At 38.2% G+C, this 18,514-nt stretch overlaps 1 protein-coding gene across 1 annotated transcript; it reads left to right on the top strand.

Annotated features, from left to right (window-relative positions):
* Positions 1–12,772: 12,772 nt before the first annotated feature.
* On the top strand, positions 12,773–17,255 carry Vha13 (V-type proton ATPase subunit Vha13). Its single transcript, XM_045741968.2, has 4 exons — positions 12,773–12,921; positions 15,185–15,285; positions 16,565–16,663; positions 16,967–17,255. Exons 1-4 carry the CDS (start codon positions 12,840–12,842, stop codon positions 17,039–17,041), a joined length of 357 nt encoding a protein of 118 aa, XP_045597924.1. The 5' UTR covers positions 12,773–12,839; the 3' UTR covers positions 17,042–17,255.
* Positions 17,256–18,514: the final 1,259 nt, after the last annotated feature.

The following is an 18,514-nucleotide window of genomic DNA, read 5'->3' as shown; positions in this document are numbered from 1 at the left end:
GTTATTGTATCTGTTTACTTACTTGTTCCGATCTACCCACTTACCTTAAATTTAAATTGCAATATTCTTCAAGCAATATTCTAAATCTACCAAACGTAGAGTTAGTATCTGCTAACTTGTACTGTAGATGGTCGTCCACTCTACCTCCTTCACACACATGGGTCACGTCCCGCTCTTGTCCACTAATGTCACTCTGAGGATGGTGGAGCGTCACCGGGGGAGGGGGGGGGTCACCGTCCCCCGCCCCTCTAGCCGCCGTCCCCTGCCTCATCCCCCCCCCCCTCCCCCTGTGAGGAGGGGTTGAGGCAGGGAAGGGCAGTGTGTGTGTGTGTGTGTAGTATGTCTGGTCACAGGGCATGGTACTGTGTCTGGTCACAGGGCATGGTACTGTGTCTGGTCACAGGGCATGGTACTATGTCTGGTCACAGGGCATGGTTGTATCATGAGGGTCGGTTTAACAACCAATAACTTGTGAATGTCAGACTAAACAAAAAACCAGACATGACAAGGCTGATCTCATCGAGAGCAATACAATATTGAACCACGTTGGAGGATATTAATATTAATCCAAACCACTTATTTAAAAGGTCCTCAGTAGCACACGCACAAGAATCAACGGATTAAAGTTCAACAAGCCACAATGAAGGACAGAAACAGAAGATGCTTTCTCACCCATCTACAGGTATATCTATGCGATTAATCATCAAGGTGGTAGATTAGACCTTACCTTCGTTTCAGCCTCTCTAAGAGATGCAGCAACATGGTCAGTTGTGCCCACACACACAAGCGACTACTATGGGGTCCAAATTGATCTTAAGTTAGATCTACCCACCCCACCTCCGCCTCCATCTGAAGCCTGGAACTTTGCTTTAGCAAACTGGGACCGATTTCAAAACCTCATTTCAGAGTGGCATAGAAACTATGATGTTCCCGAAGACATTAATCAGGCAGAACAAGATTTTTTCATAGCAATTCAAAGTGCAGCCAACCATTCAATCTCACTGAAAAAAACAGTCCACCAAATACCACAAAAATCCTTGGTACTATTGCGAACGTGTCCTGGAACTCAACCATAGATTGAACAGCACGAGGAAGCTATACAAAAATCAGCCAAGTGACCGCAACAGGACCTTACTTTGTGAGGTCAAGGAACATGTGCATCAAGAGACCAGGATAATAATAGAACAAAAGTGGCTGGAATGGTGTTCCCATCTGAATGAACACATCTCTCTTGGAGAGATGTGGCAGCAAATCCACCGGGCCAAAGGAAATAAAACACCTAAAGCTCCACTCCCTAAGGATCCGCATTAGGAAGCCAAAGTACTGGCAACCAAGTTTGCAGAAAGAGCAGCCAGCAATCAGCTTCCACCAGATGTATTAGCAGTGCAGACAGGATTAGAGGAAGAAATGTGGCACAGAATCCTTACAGCATGTGCAGAAACTGACACTAATGCCCTTTTCACACTGGATGAGCTCAACTGGGCTAAGAAAAACTCCAAGGATACATCCCCCGGAGATGACAAAATAAAATTATTAGAAACCTCGGCCCAGAGGGAGACGCTGCATACCTAAGGTTAATTAATTTAGCCTGGGCTTCTCAAACTAGACCTACAGCTTGGAATAGAGCAGACATAGTGCCGATCCCAAAACCCAAAGATCCAGCTAATCCCAGGCCCATCTCTCTCCAAACTGTGCAGCTAAGACGGCTGACAGAATGACACTCAACAGACATGAGTGGAAAATGCCTAAATTGCACCATGATATGTATGCCTATAGAAGAGGGGTTGGCACAGTGGAATGTATTACAACTCTGTTAGCCCACTTGAATGACAGACCAGGAATGTCGATATTCCTGGACCTCGAGAAAGCCTTTGAACTGGCTAGCGCCCTAGCTATTCTCTGCTGCCTCATCGACAAAGAGGTCAAAGGCAACCTGCTCTCCTGTACCAAAAACTGTCTCACAAACAGAGAAGCAAGAGTAAAACTTCATGGCACAGTCTCTGAATACAAAAGACATGAAAATGGTACACCGCAAGGAGGTATTCTCAGCCCTCTTCTCTTCAACTGTTTAATGGAAAGAATAATGAGGTTGAAACTCCCACATCACTGCAGGCTGCTAAACTACGCGGACGACTTTATCATCATCATAAAAGGAAGGGATGCAGCGCGCCTTGTACCCAAATGCTTAGACTGCACCAGTAAAGAGGCAAAACAGATTGGTATCAAACTCAACCCCACAAAGACAAAAGCCATGCCCATAAAAATAGCGAAGCCCAACATCCAACTCACAGTACAGGGTCAACCAATTGAATGGGTGGATACTTGTCAGTATCCAGTATCCTGGACACACACATGAATTTTAATGCTGAGGTCACTTACTTAAGAGAGCGAACTGCGGCCCGGACGGCAATCCTCAGGTCGCGAACCTCCCTCTCTGGAGGAGCCAATCTGCAAGTCCTTCGCACATACTGTGTACAGCCAGTCAGATCCGTGATCGACTATGCCGCACCTGCACTCACAAGTCTATCACACCAACAGTGGAAAAAGCATGAAGTTGCCCAAAAAATGCTATGAGAGCTGCACTGGGAGCCCCAATGTGGATCAGGCTTGAAACTCTAAGACTGGAAACGGGTTTGCCTTCTCTTCAAGAAAGAATATCACAAAGAACAGCTACAATTATCAGTAAGATGATTATTTCCCCTGATCCAGTCCCAGTACGGCAGGCCTTGGTGGTTGGACTTGGCCAAAACAATGGAAACTCTTGGGCTGCCAGAACAGAAAATGTCCTAAACAGACTACATTTAAAAAGCATGATTCTTAATAGAGAGGGTGATCAACCACACCCAACCTACACTTCTTCCCCACCGTGGGAGGAGCCTACCTTCAAAATAGTAATAGAAAGTCTCCCAATGAAAAAGGCTGCCTATGATCAAATAATCCTAAGGCGCATAATAGAAAAGCAAATGTATAGCATTGCAGTAGCAGGAGCCACCCACATCATCACAGACGGATCGGTGGACACAGAATATGAGAGTGCTGGCGCTGCTCTTTGCACGGCCAGCGTACAGGCATATTGGAGACTGGGAGGACTAGTATCATCAACCCAAACTGAGCTGTTTGCCATACAACAGGCATTCACATATGTGATTGCACAAAACACTCAAAATGCAATCATATACACAGACTCAAAAGCTGCACTTCAAATACTAGGACAAAAACAGTGGAAAGATAACGTGGAAATAATTACCACCATTTTGTGTCTTGGAGCAGTCGCTAAAAGCAAAGGACTCAACATAACCTTAAACTGGATCCCATCCAATGTTGGAATCCCATTAAATGCGAAAGCCGATGAAATTGCTAAATTGGCAACTCGTCATCAAGTGATACATTAAATAATTCAACCCAGCTTAAAGAACATAAAAAACATCATCACCAAAAAACTCTCACACCTCAACAAAGCCTATCTACACCAGAGAATAGCTGAAGGTTCACCTTCTGCAATATGGTATCTTCAGGCAACCAAATTAGAAAAGTTAAATATCCCAAAAGGAATCCACAGGGAAATAGCAGTTCGGTTATATAGACTACGTCTAGGTTACAGATGCAACTGGGAGATTGGTGAACCCCGACAGAGAGAGTGCATCTTCTGCTAAACTGTCACAGAAAAGCCACTACTTCGCTATCTCCTGGAATGTGAAGCAGCCAACGACCTTAGAAGAGCTTTAAGAGTCCCCGAATCTTGCAGTAACCACCCTGAAGCCATCAATACTGCCACTCCACTACACACAGAAATCACAATAGCGTGATGAATCAAATGAACAAATCCACAAAGGCCGTGACGAGGATTCGAACCTACGTCCGAGAGCATCCCAGACGCTGCCTTAATCGACTGAGCTACGACATGGTAAAAGAGTTGAAACCAGACGTTCTACTAGTAAAGTAAAGTAAATAAGTAAAGTAAATTTTATTCAGGAAAGTACATATATAGTTGTTTTACAAACATAATGTTGTATTTATAGATAGAGCTAGTACATACAATACCTAAAGCCACTAGTACGCATAGCGTTTCGGGCAAAAACTTACTGAACTTACTTGGATCCTGCAGCCTCTCCGAGACACAAACCAGGGTTTTACACAACTCTACGGAGTTGTGTAAAGTGAGTTGTGTTTGCCTCTGAGGAACCCGAACAAATTACTAGACAGCTGATCGCCTATTATATATAAAAGTCTATTTAAAATTATTCTCTCCATCATTTAACAAAAACACGAGTATTGTACAAATACTCTCCATTGGTTTTAGGGACAGGGATGATCATAGCTTTTTTTCCATTTTCTAGGAATGTCGCCGTACTATAGAATGGATATAAATTCCCTAGAACGCGTCCAGCGTAAGATGACACAGTTAATCCCCCAAATTAGAAACCTGTCATATGAAGAATGATCGATAAAGCTTAAATTACATTCTCTAGAAAGGCGAAGAATTATGGGTGACATGATAGACTTGTACAAGTGGATGAAATGACACAACAAAGGGGGGATATTAAAAGGGTGAACAAATCTACAAGAGCCGTGATGAGGGTTCGAACTTACGTCCAGGATGATCCAGACGCGCCTTAGTCGATTGTGCCACGACATGGTTAAAAGAATTGCAACCGGAAGTGCTATACTGCCCTCACAGGCTCTCCGAGACACAAACCGGGGTCTTACACAATTCCCCCATGCCCCGGGCTCTGTCAACTAACTGTTCTACCTCTTTGCCTTTACTTCAATACACACAGAAATCACAATAAATCGCTATTGCTATTGTATCCACTCCCCCCAACCTATGATAACCATCTTTGTAACTCATATGTAACTCCTTTTTTGTAACAAAGTTCAAATAAAGTAAATATATATGTGTACATACAAAAGAATGGGGGTGGTAGAAGATAATATTAGTGTTCAGTGAGAAACTACAAGGTCTCCTCTGAATACTTTTTATTTTCTTCTCCGAGGCTATGGGTCCCCACATTGGCACCAGAGGTGGTACCCTCACAAACTTTATATATATATATATATATATATATATATATATATATATATATATATATATATTTTTATTTTGAAGCTTTTATTCTATATAACTTTATACATGTAGTTTTATTAAAAATATGAGAAGGCACAGCCGTAAAAAATTATTGTTTACATATATGTCATTAACAAATGGAGGTGTAATTTATTTAATGGAATTTACTCGTGTTTTTATTATCTGCAAGTTTATACTGAGAATTAAATGTTCATGTAAATGTTTGGAAATGATACACATTTTTGTAACGCCTGAAAATTAATTATAATTTTTTTGTAACTCCTAAAATAGTTAAATCCTGAAAAATTATATATATATATATATATATATATATATATATATATATATATATATATATATATATATATATATATATATATATATATATATATATATATATATATATATATATATATATATATATATGTCGTACGTATATATATTCTTTAGTTCTTATTAATTATAGGATCATAACTAAACTATTTATAGTTAATAATCATTAGATTAAACTTGCCTATGTTTATTATTCAACTTTATTCTTTGCTTTCATTTATTACCTAGGTTGTCTAGCCTCGCCATACTCCCTTACTCCATTGTACCCCTGGCTTTGCCTGTGTCTCAAAATGCAAATTATTACTTACAGTGTACCTGAGAGTACTTGTAAGCAATCTGCCTCATTTTTCTTTTTTTTTGTCCATTTTGTGTTTGTCTTGTATAGTCCTGTTTATATTTTAATTTTCCCTCCTTTTATATCAAAATTTTGTTTTGAAATTGCCATTCTTGCCTTGTTTTCCTACAACCAGCCTTCTTATGCAAACAAGTATAGACCCAGAACTAAACCTCTTATCCACTATCTATGACAATCATCACTTTAATGATCAAAATTGCAGATATTTTACAGCTCATGATGTAAACAATGTATTAACACAAAATCAAAATATCTCTGTAATTAACTTGAATGTAAGATCACTTAGCAAACACTTCGATGATGTTAGTGCCTTGATTGAAACTATTGACAACAAATTCTCTTTCATTATACTTACTGAAACGTGGTTAAAAGAGGATACTACTCAACTCTATAACATGCCAAACTACTCAGCAATTCACAACTGTCGTCAAATTCAGAAAGGTGGTGGTACTGCTCTTTACTACCACCAAGAACTAACATGCTTAAAAGTAATTAGAACTAGAGACTACTGTGGGGAGTATATCTTCGCCAGTTTCAGAGTCAAGGGTGCTGAGTCTGTCCTGACTGTGAGAGCAGTCTATAGAATTCCTAACACTGGTGTGTCCGAATTCAACTCTAATCTTAGAAATCTAATACTAGATAACAGACTGAACAAAAACCATCTAATTATCGCAGGGGACTTTAATATTGACCTCTGCGAGCCTGAAAACCCTACTGCTGCCAGCTTCCTCAACTGTATGAATTCCTGCTTCCTCATACCCTTAATCACTAGACCTACTAGAATCACTAATAGTACAGCCACGGCTCTTGATCACATCTGGACCAACATAACCTCTCCGCTTACCTCAGGGATAATCATCGATAGCACTACAGACCATTACCCCACATTTCTCCTAACTAACTTTAACAAACCACCTCTAGAGACAAGGGAGATAAGCTTTAGGCTGCACAATGAAACTGCTATAGGCAATTTTATAGCTGCTGCTGCTAATGTCAACTAGGAGTCCGAATTAGGTAACATAGGGGACATCTACCTAGCAGTGCAATCCTTTCTTCAAAAAACTCTCAGCCTTTATAACACCCACAGTCCTATGCTAACGAAACAAGTCACAACAAAAAGGCTAAACAATCCTTGGCTTACAAAGGGGATACTTAAATCCATTAATAAAAAACATCACCTTGTAGTCAGAAGTATAGGTTAGGAATCGTCTCCAAAGACTTTTCAAAGAATTACTCGTCATTGCTAATCTAAAATAATTAGGAGAGCCAAAATTAAATACTACGAAGATAAATTTACCCACACAAAGGTCAACATTAAGAAAACATGGAGCACAATTTCACAAATATTGGGATCTAAGAAGATTTTAAATAACAAACCAATACTCCTGTTAAATAATGATAGTCTGCTTTCAGCCTCTGACACTGCTTTTGAGTTCAATAGGTTCTTCTCTTCCATTGGGTCATCCCTTGCAAATGATATTCCATCTTCCAGTACTAATATTCAGGACTATCTTACAGGTAACTATCCACAGTCTCTGTACCTAATGCCTACTAATTCCACTGATGTTACTGACATAATCCTTTCCCTTAAAACCAAGTCTAGTGCCCTTGAGGAGATACCAACTCTTATTTACAAAAAAGCCTCCAGATTTTTAGCTCCTGCCATTGCATTACTCTTCAGCAAGTCACTTGAACTCCAAACCTTTCCAGATAGTCTAAAAAAAAAAAGCGAGTAACCCCTGTCCACAAATGTGGTGATCCCACTGATGTTAACAACTACAGACCTACATCAGTTCTGCCAAATTTGTCTAAAATATTTGAAAAACTTATCTACAAGCAGCTTTCCTCTTATCTAGCCAAACACAATATACTTAGCTCTTGTCAATATGGCTTCAGACCCCAAAAAAGCACTAACGATGCACTTATTTGTATGATTAACTTGATACATGCAGCTCTAACTGTCAAATTGGTATAAAAATGCTTAGGCTAACTCATCCTAATCCTTGCACAGAAGCCCTCCAGAATTTCTTTATTGAAGATCAGCATTGTTCCAAATGGATAACAAAAACTGGAACTCAACTCAGAATGTATGGGGTTCATGATTTGTACCAAGAGAAACAACAACGGCACTTTCCTACACCGTGGGAGGTTACACCCTTTCCAGTTTTAATCCCTCCCTTTCCACCCAAGAAGCAAATTAGAGATCAGCCCAAGCTTCGTCTTGAGGCAAAGCTCAACGCTTTAAGCCATATTGATGCTCTGTCCACAGAGCATTCTCTCTCTCAAATTAAATACACTGATGGTTCCCTACACCGCACCACGGGTGCAGCTGGAAGTGCAGTTGTCCTGACAATGGGCGATGGCCTATACTTTGAGTGGGGAGTCCGTATAAACAACTGGGTCTCTACCCTTCAGACTGAACTATTTGCCTTGATCCTTGCACTGAAATGTGTACAAGTCTCAAAACTTGATACATTAATTGTAAGTGACTCCTTATCATCCTTAAATGCTCTCAACTCTTTAAGACATAACTGTAACATGCTCGTGTCCGAAGCTAGACACAAATACATCAAAATTATTAAGGATGGTAACAGAGTCCATTTCATGTGGTCTCCATCTCATGTTGGCCTCCGAATGCATGATAGAGCTGATAAGTTAGCCAAAGAATCTGCCTTTAAAGGAGCCGTTGAGTGTAACCTTGGATTGTCAATGAGCAATCTGAGAGCAGCAGTACACCGAGAACTTCAACAAGATCTTGTAGATCTGAGGCAAAGTGAAATTGACACCAGTAATTCCATCTATCATCATACTATCATGCAAGAGGAGCCACACATCTATGGATCATCCAATAAAATCAGCAGACTTCTAGATGTTACTACTGCTTGGCTTAGACTCGGTTACAAGTATCTCTGGGAATTCTCATTATCTGCTGATGTAGACCTGACCAAATGTAAACTGTGTCAACAAAATTATTCGCACACTCTCCGTCACTATGTGATGGAGTGCGAAAAGATACGTGAATTTAGAGACAATTCTATAACCAATGTTCCAGCGATGTGTCAATATTTCATTCAAAATGATCTGCTACCAGAAATTTTAGCCAAATATCCCCAGTTTGCTAACTGTAGGTAGTAACTAAGTGATTGTAACCTATCCACCGCTGTCCACTGGATGGGGGGCGGTGTGCAGGACAAACATATAAATTTTGACACTAGCTCTCCACATATGTCAGTTGCTTAATTTAGAACCTGTACTTGAGGTCGATCTCGAACCCATTGTAGATGTGATGACTTATATTGAATTTTGTAACTAGCTCATCAAGATTGTAACTTGCTTAGCTAAATGAATTGTGGGGTTCAGTCCCTGAGCCCATTATGTGCCTCTGTAACCCTTTCCACTACCGCCCACAAGATGGGAATGGGGTGCATAATAAATGAACTAAACTAACTGCAGCTCTTGATAAAAATGAGTTCCCTATTGGGTTATTTGTGGACCTGCGTAAGACTTTTGACACTGTCAACCACCAAAACCTTCTTCTTAAATTACAACATTATGGAGTCAGAGGTCACTCCTGCAGTACCTTAAGTCTTACCTTACTGACAGGCTCCAATATGTTTCTGTGAATAATTCAATTTCTCCCACCCTACCCATCAACATTGGTGTTCCTCAGGGCAGCATGCTTGGCCTTCTCCTCTTTCTCATCTACATTAATGACCTTCCAAATGCCTCCCAACATTTCAAACCAATTCTAATTGCTGAAGACACGACCTTCATTTACTCCAGTCCTGACCCCCTTGCTCTAAATGTCACAGTGAATACTGAGCTAAATAAAGTCCATCTTTGGCTATTGCCAACAAACTCACCCTCAATATTGACAAAACTTTCTATATTTTGTTTGGCAATAAATCCTCAAATGAAATCAATCTCAGGATTAACAATACCCAAATTTGTAACAAAGTAGATGGCAAATTCCTTGGCGTTCTCATTGACCGCAAGCTGAATTTCCAGGGACACATTCTAAATATATCAAAAAAGTTTCAAACACTGTTGGCATTCTTTCTAGGATCAGATATTATGTACCTCGCCCTGCTCTGGTGACACTCTATTACTCTCTCATCTATGCTTATCTCAACTATGGTATTTGTGCTTGGGGTTCTACTACCCAAAATCATTTATGTCCTCTAATTACTCAACACAAAGCTGCTATTAGGACAATATCTAACTCTGGCCCCAGACATCACTCAGTACCCTTACTCAAATCTCTGAATATGTTAGATATTAAATCACTGCACATCCTCTCATGTGTATTCTATATATATATAAAACGCTGAACTTCAATGTCAATCCTGACCTTAAAAGCTTCCTAGAAGGTTGTAACAGATCACATGAGCATCACACCAGAAACAAATACCTATTTGATATTCCAAGAGTACGACTTAGTCAAACTAGAAATACTTTACAAATCAAGGGACCTCGAATGTGGAATGACCTTCTTAATTATGTTAAAGACTGTACATCTCGCAACCAGTTTAAGATAAAAACTAAGTGCTACCTAATTAACTCAATGTAACCTACCTCACCCCTAAATGTCAACCCATGTCTACGATTTTAAACAATGATGTTTGTTGACCAAACTGTATTTTTGCTTTTTTTCTGCCATGTTCCCCCCCCCCTTTTTCATTTTTTTTCTTATTTTTTCTCAACACAATTTATACTTTAATCTCAACTAGTATTAAGTTTTAGTCTTAGTGTTGTTCCTGCCCGAAACGCTTTGCGTAATAGTGGCTTTAGGCATTGTATGTACTAGCTCTATCTATAAATCCATCAACTTTTGTATCTCACCTTGTATGTATGTATTTTACCTGAATAAATATTTGTATTTGTATATATACGAACGTCGTCTATGCCGTATATGTACAAATTTCGTATCCGAAATGGTAAACATATATGTGTGCCAATTTCTTTCTTTATTATGCACCCCATACCCATCCCCTAGGCGGTGGTGTAAAGGATTACAGAGGCACATAATCGGAACTGAACCCTCTAGTTCGTTTAGCTAAGCAAATAACAATTTTTGACACTAGTTACAAAATTATTAATGTTGTATATACATGTACACATTCTCATACATACATACATGTATATATATATATATATATATATATATATATATATATATATATATATATATATATATATATATATATATATATATATATATGTATATATATATATATATATATATATATATATATATATATATATATATATATATATATATATATATATATATATACTGGTGTATACTGGCAGCAGGTTTTCTTTTAAACATGTCTCATTGAATATGACCACATATTCAGTATTTACTATCTTCTGGTTTAGGGCTTCTATCCCTCTAACTATTTTCTATATATATACGTATACATATATACATACACATACATATTTAATCACCCACACAAATACACACATCAATAATCTTTTGTGTCACAAGTGATCAACAAGAGGCTCACAACAGTCACTATACAAGGCACTTTACATCTATGGTGAGTCACACAGTTACTAGTCTTGCTCCACACCCACCCAACTGGGCGGCAGCTTTACAGTCATGTGCATGCATTACCTACAGTAAGCAAATTTTGGATACTTCGCTAAGATTTCGGGCAGCACATCATTATGAATGAAGTACTTACACATTTCTTGGACACTATTGATGGTGTTATCTCTAAATTCCGCGATTTGTTCACATTCCATTATATAATGACGCAAAGTATGCGAATAGTTCTGCTGACAGAGTTTATATTTAGTCAAATCTACATCAGCAGATGTTACAAATTCCCAGAGGTACTTGTAGCCGAGCCTAAGCCTAGCAGTGGTAATATCTAGAAGTCTGCTAACCTTATTGGATGACCCATAGGCGTGCGGTTCTTCCTGCCGTCTTCTGTGACGGGAGATAGGGGAGGGGTGAAAGGTGGAGAGGGGGAAGAGAATGGGGGAGAAGTGATAGAAGGAAATTGGGAAGTAGTTAAGAGTGTTATATTATGAAATTTTATGCTAATACATCCTAGATAACAATATATACGGTTTCAACAAGCAGAAAACGAACTTCGTCGAATCAAATCTCGTGTCCGAAGCGACCATACCCCGCACAGGAAATACGGGTTTCCCTCTCGAAACCTGTACTAAGGCTTATCGAAGTCCCCGGCCCTTGGTCAACTACTGATAGACTTTTCCCAGGATGCAATTCACAACAGTTGTCTAACTCCTCGGTGTCTACTAGTACTATTACCTACCCTTGGTTGTGAGCCGACGACGCAGCCTGCTGCGTTAGGCCTTCTTCAGTCAGGTTAAGGTGATCGAGCATATAGCCTAGACTTTGGCTAGGGGGTCCCTCGACAAACTAACTCCGATGATAACTGTTTCCAATAATAATATATCGTTATTATATGTAGTTAGTTAGTTAGTTTAGTATATGTAGAATGGATATTTCCCAAACAACAACTGATATTTTCGATCCCGCGTCGATCCTGAAAGATACTACCAGTAGTATTTATGAGTTAAACTTGCATAATATGAACTTGCATAATAATTTCTGACATATTTTAACTAAAATGTATAGGTCATTTAAGGTAAAAATGATTTGTGAAATATTATAAGTCCTAAAATGGAACCAAATACTGGGTTTTCGCTTCATGTTCCTGATCATATGATTGTCATATGCCTCTTCTGATGTCCCCAACGTTCTCCAGGAGTAAATAATATTTTAAGGGATTACATTGAAATTGGTAATAAATTTATATAATATAAGAAGAAAAATATATACAAATAATTTTGGGTCAACTTAAAATAATAATTATGCTTTCTTTACACAAAAATATATATCTGTTTAATATCTTACATTATATTATTTGTATTGAGTATTTAACTTTAAGCTTCAAATTATATTTGTATAAATATTAAATATGTTAACTAAAGTTATGTATATTCAAAAAATTGTGTTTACAGTGCACAATTAATAAATGTAGATAGAGACATTTGGTCCTGAGAGTGAGGTGGAGGGCGCGGCCTCATTCACTCACGAGAACCATGGCCAGCCAGTCGCAAGGTGTCCAGCAACTTCTCGCTGCCGAGAAAAAGGCAGCTGAAAGGGTTGCTGAAGCTAGGAAACGTAAGCAATTACATCCCAGTACTTTGTTAGTTCACAGGAAATTGTTCAGTTGTATATTTTGGGAGCAGACTATCAACTGACTGACAGAGGTCGTTGTCAGGACTTCTCCGAGTGGATCAATAGTTGTAGGGATGCTCTGTATGGTTATTTAAACGTATTATAAACATAGTTTCTACAGAATAATTGTACATCTCATGATAAGTTTACACCAACATTTGTAATCATGGAAGGGGGGGTGGGGGTGGGGAGCCTGGTTAACCAGTATGCCTCTAGCCAGGTTGTGTTACTGCATTATTATGTCGCCCAATATTAATAAGTAATTATTAAAAACAAAATCTGGGGGCTGTGGTCTAGCCACATTTGGTATGAAGTTTATTTTTATTACATCTCGTACTGCATTACTTTGTACAGTACAGTATTATAAATGTGGGACGAGTTGTGAGAGCTAGAATTTAGTGCCAAACTACTAGAAGGTTAATGTAGTGAATTCCAGCTAGAATGTCTTGGTGGCTTGGGTGATGTAAATGTCTCCATGTATATAAAACTATAAAATCTATGAAATTATTTTTAACTTGATTCATATTAAATTGGCCATACAAGTACGACGCCACTTCTCACCAAAATGACTCCACCCAACATACTCCTGTTGCTGTTATTACACTATATACAGTACACACATTGTATATACCCATGTACATATATGATCACCATAGCGAACCTCTAAGTTAGTATGGTGAGCAAAACAGAGTGGCTGCCACACAGTGACGCTACCTCGATTCCCCTCCCTCCCTCACCAAAATTCCTCCTCCCACAATATTATTCACAGCACTAATTATCACCACAATCCTGCTATTATCACAATCCTGGTCACCAAATCCTGTAAAGAATAATTGACCACATGTTTATTTTGTAAAAGAACATATGTTGTTGTTTGAAGATTCCTAGATGGGCGAAATAATGTTGTGGCTAGCGCTGTGAACATCATGAACAGCATTGATTCACTGATATGTGAACATTGTACACAGTCATTATCACACTCGGGCTCTTCTGTAATACTTTCATGGCTAAATAATACCAGTTACATATATATTTAGACATTATTAGGCAATTCTGTGGTCACAAGCAGAACAGCAGTACTGTGAGCTCATGCTTTGTGTGCCAGCCTTGGTAGCTCACTCAGTACTGAGGCTCTCACACCCGGGAATGTTGCCCACAATTTTTTTTAAATGGTGTCTGTTTACAAAAGATCTGAGAGATCTGATGTGAACCCCATGAAGCCGCGGGAGTTTTGAATGGTACGCTATACCTATAAGATCCCGGAGACAGGTTATGCACCCCCCTCCCCCCGTCGAGTGCCTGCAAGTGCGTTGCGCAGTTCAGTGGTTAAACACACACTTTGCTACTTAGCAGTCCCCGTGGTGTAGTAGTAAGACACTCGCCTGGCGTTTCGCGTGAGCTTTGTCCTGGGTTTGTTTCCTGGCTGGGGAGGATTTACTTAGCGTCAATCCTTAACTGTAGCCTCTGTTTACCCAACAGTAAAATGAGTACCTGGTTGTTAAATAATTTGACGTGTCGTATTCCAGGGAACATAGGATTATTGACTTGACTGAAATGCCATGCGTGCTAGTGGCTGTACAAGAATATAAGAACTCTTGTACAGTAACAGTATATATAAATAAATAAATAAAAAACTTATTAACATTCCATAGTTACCATAATACAAGCAACATTTTAGAGGCGTATAAATTGTCATCCACACTTTCGTGGAAATAAACATTCCATTCATGTGGGCTCTAGGAGACTTAAACCCTGTACCCCACTTGTGTAAGGCCGAAGCTCTATTGACCAAGCTATTTAGTAGAACCGTAATACAGTTAGTCTCCTAGAGCCCAGGTGAAGGGAATTTTGGAATCGGTTTTAGGTTCTTGAATATTTGGATTTTGAACTACTAATATGTACTGTAGTGGGTACCAGCTACCAAGTGTTATTACTAGATAGGATAAGTGTTCTCACTAAGCTAGGCACCGAGATGATCGATCTCTTTATGCAACATAACTTTGTTAATATTTTTTAGATTCTGGTTTAATCTTGGATACTTTTCAATTATTACAAAATATTGTCGTGCTACTTTTTTTTACTTGGGACACCAGTAATTTTGTTATTGTTTGTGAACTGACTGACTTAGCCAGACTCTCTTCCAAGTTTAGAACTTGTATTGTTTTAACCTAATTTGTTGTTAATGTTTATTATATTTTAAAAACAGGTAAGGCACGGCGACTGAAGCAGGCTAAAGATGAGGCCCAAGCTGAAATAGAAAAATTTAGACAAGAGAGAGAGAGACAGTTTAAGGAATATGAAGCAAAGGTGATTATATTTGTACTGTATCAAATGAAGAGCAAACAATTATATATATTGTATATATATATTAGGAGCTGGAAGCATTTCACAGTGGATAAATGTGACCTATTCCTATGGCTTTGCCACCACTGCTGCATTAGGTGGGGAAACAACTGACAGAGCTGCATATTGGCCATATGCACTTATGCGCACTTGATGGAACAGACTGCCTTATTGTCGTAATTGCATTGTCTCTGTCGCACACACCCTCATAGTATATTGTCCTAATTTTCAAACTCGGAAATCTTGCTTTCCCTATGTCCCTGTTAGGCATTTGTTCCACACTATCTTGGTGAATGATACCATTTACATTCCTTATCTTTTTATTGATCTCATATTGGCAGCTTGCATGAGATTCTGAACAATTTGACTATTTTGCATCATGGATGATGCTAAATAGTATTCCAGGCTTATGCCCTTTGATAATTTAGAAACAAGATTAAAACATGCCCACCAATTTTGAAATAAGGTAAAATGGACTTAAGTACAGTATTTCACATGTGACCTATTGCTGTCTATGTAGGTGTATTATATATTGTTTTGAGGTTATGGACTTTCTGAATATTCCATGACATGGATGGGGCCTTCTTTTGATGATTACATGGGGTTGTGAAGTAATGAACAATTGATTAATTACTTGAGTGAGGCTATTTCCAATTCTCATTACAAAATGTTCACCAATAGGCTACAGTACTGTACTCATTTTGATGCTAGATATGCAGCTAGTTCTGAATCTCAGAAACCATTAAATATTACTTCTCCAATTCTTGAGTGAAAATTGACATTTAAACCCCAAGAATTCAAGAATAGATTCTTCCATTAACATAAAAGGGATCACACCTGTTGTGAGCACGTACTGTATGTAGCCATTCTAAAACTGATGACAAATAACAGTTAAGTTATATACATTGAGGATAATGCACAGAACTAAACTTTCTAAACTTAATTCCATATAAGTATACTGCAGAATTAAGTTAGTTTACCAGCCTTGTACATTATAATAGGGAGCTCTGGACATGTTAATTACAAGGTTTCCCAAAGCATAATGGCATTGAACAGTCAATTTAACCCATACTGCTACACTTCAGAAGACTCAGATGTGGCTTTACAGATTTACTAATGTGTGTTTACTATTTTAGCACTCGTGGAATCCATGAAAGTTATAAGGCACACTCAGAAGCCAAAATTTTTAGATTGTTTAGTTTTCTACCTATATTGCAATGCCTAACATTTATTTATTTTTTAGCACCTGGGATCTCAAGATGACATCGCACTGAAAATTAGGAATGATACCCATGAGAAAATTAATGCTATGAACAAGCAAGTATATGCTAACAAAGATAAGGTAAGACTTGCAACACAGCACCTGTAAATTACTTTATTTAACTTATGTACAGTATTGTAAGCACTTGATAATTGCTGGTTCTAGAGGTGGTCTTCAGTCTTCAATCAATAAAAAAAATTTAGTATAACACTGATATTAACAAGGCTTAATCCATTTTGTCAATTCATTGGCCTAACAGGTTAAATTATTCTGAGATTTTATTATTGTAGTTAAAATTGCCACATTTCCTCTTGAATTTTTTTAGTCATAACAGTTTAAACATTTTATTTGAAAGTTACTTACAAACCAAATTACATTTTGCAGGTGATCGAGCGTATTTTGCTGCTTGTGAGACACATCAAGCCAGAGCTGCATATTAACGCTAAAAAGGAAATGTAGACTAAATATTGTTTCCTTCAGCTGCTGTCTGTGGGCGTTTTGTTTAGCTAGACCATGTAATCTTTTCTGTACAGTCGTCTTCTTAATGAAAGTATATAAACCAATTGAAAGGAAAGTACAGTATTGTACATTTATTTTAAAATTTTCAAATTTTTGGAACCTTACGAAGTGTGTAAATCGTATTAACAATGAGAATATTCTGATGGTGTGGTTATTTTTAAGTTTATGTACATTAAATATTATAAAATTGTGAATAACTATTTCTTTTCCTGCTCGAGATTTTACCAGGTATAAACTAAGTAAATTTAGTGCTCATAGTTTCCAGATTCTTTCTTTTGAGAACTTAACTGCACTGCCTTCTTTTCCTACCCTTACACAGTCTGCTAACAGGTGCCCCCACTTCCCTCCTGACATACACTTCCCTTCCTCCAAAGGCCCTCATTGCTCGATCCTGTTTCCTAGTCCTGTGTCTAAACCCTCCTGATAAAAAGGACTCCCTCCAGGCCTCGTCTGTTTTTCTCTACTGTCCTCCTCTTTTTGCCTTTTTGCCTTCAACCATTCTCATTACAGCTGATGTCTACCCTCATCCCAGATATTATGCAACCCATCCTCTGAATTGACAGTACAGTTTAATATTAAGTGTAATAAGTACATTTCCTGTCATACATAGTACATAATTGTACTTATGGGGCTGTTACATTTACCTCCCCATTTATTCTCCTCGTTTTCTGTTAAGACGCTCAGAATTTCAGGATGAAGTTTTCAGGTTCAATTTGCTTGTACGCAAGTTTTAAATATCAGGAATTTTTTTTTGTTTTATTAAACAATAGATTTTATACAAAATTTGAAAATATTCTGAGTTACTTTACAATTTATTGATATTACAGTTTTTTAAAACTAAAATATATCAATATAGCTATAGGTTGTGCTAACTGTAATTAAGAAGCAATAAAATGCTTATCTTCAAACACTAAGAAGGTTAGGTTGTAGTTTTCTGTTCAGCTTTTCAGGTAAACTCAAATATTCACAATATATTTAACAGTATGGTTTAATACTAAGTAAAATAAGTACAATTCCTGACTGCTATGAATAGTACAAAATTGCACTTGTGCTGTTACATTTACCTCTATTTTTGGAGGATGGGCTACATTCTTCCTTAGTTGAAGACATTGCAAACATCACAAATTACATTGCATCTATTACACCTTTCCACTCTATGCCATGTTGTACTGGCCTAAAGCATTAGGATAGGAAGGGGAACTAGCAAAGACCAAAGAGGCTTTGATCTCGGTCTGTTCCACTGATCCTTCTCATTCTGGCACCCATCTCTGTTCCAGTGCTGCTCTGTATACTAAGCCTCTTGCCTCCACTGACCTTGTCAAGTGCTTTCCTTGAGCCTCCCCAGCCTTTCTTACCTGTATCACCTGACCCCAATTTCAGTTCCCAACCTTAGTTACCGTTGGTTTTTCCTGC

This window comes from Procambarus clarkii, chromosome 40 (genome assembly GCF_040958095.1).
Source record: "Procambarus clarkii isolate CNS0578487 chromosome 40, FALCON_Pclarkii_2.0, whole genome shotgun sequence".
Lineage (NCBI taxonomy): Eukaryota > Metazoa > Arthropoda > Malacostraca > Decapoda > Cambaridae > Procambarus > Procambarus clarkii.
The sequence above is the reverse complement of the archived record's forward strand: the minus strand, read 5'-3'. Positions and strand labels throughout refer to the sequence as shown.

Bases quoted from the DNA above. Each gene is read 5' to 3' on its own strand.
- Vha13 (XM_045741968.2), top strand. From the start codon at position 12,840: ATGGCCAGCCAGTCGCAAGGTGTCCAGCAACTTCTCGCTGCCGAGAAA. The intron at 15,286-16,564 runs GTGATTATATTT...TTTATTTTTTAG, and splicing joins TTAAGGAATATGAAGCAAAG to CACCTGGGATCTCAAGATGA. The intron at 16,664-16,966 runs GTAAGACTTGCA...TACATTTTGCAG, and splicing joins TATATGCTAACAAAGATAAG to GTGATCGAGCGTATTTTGCT.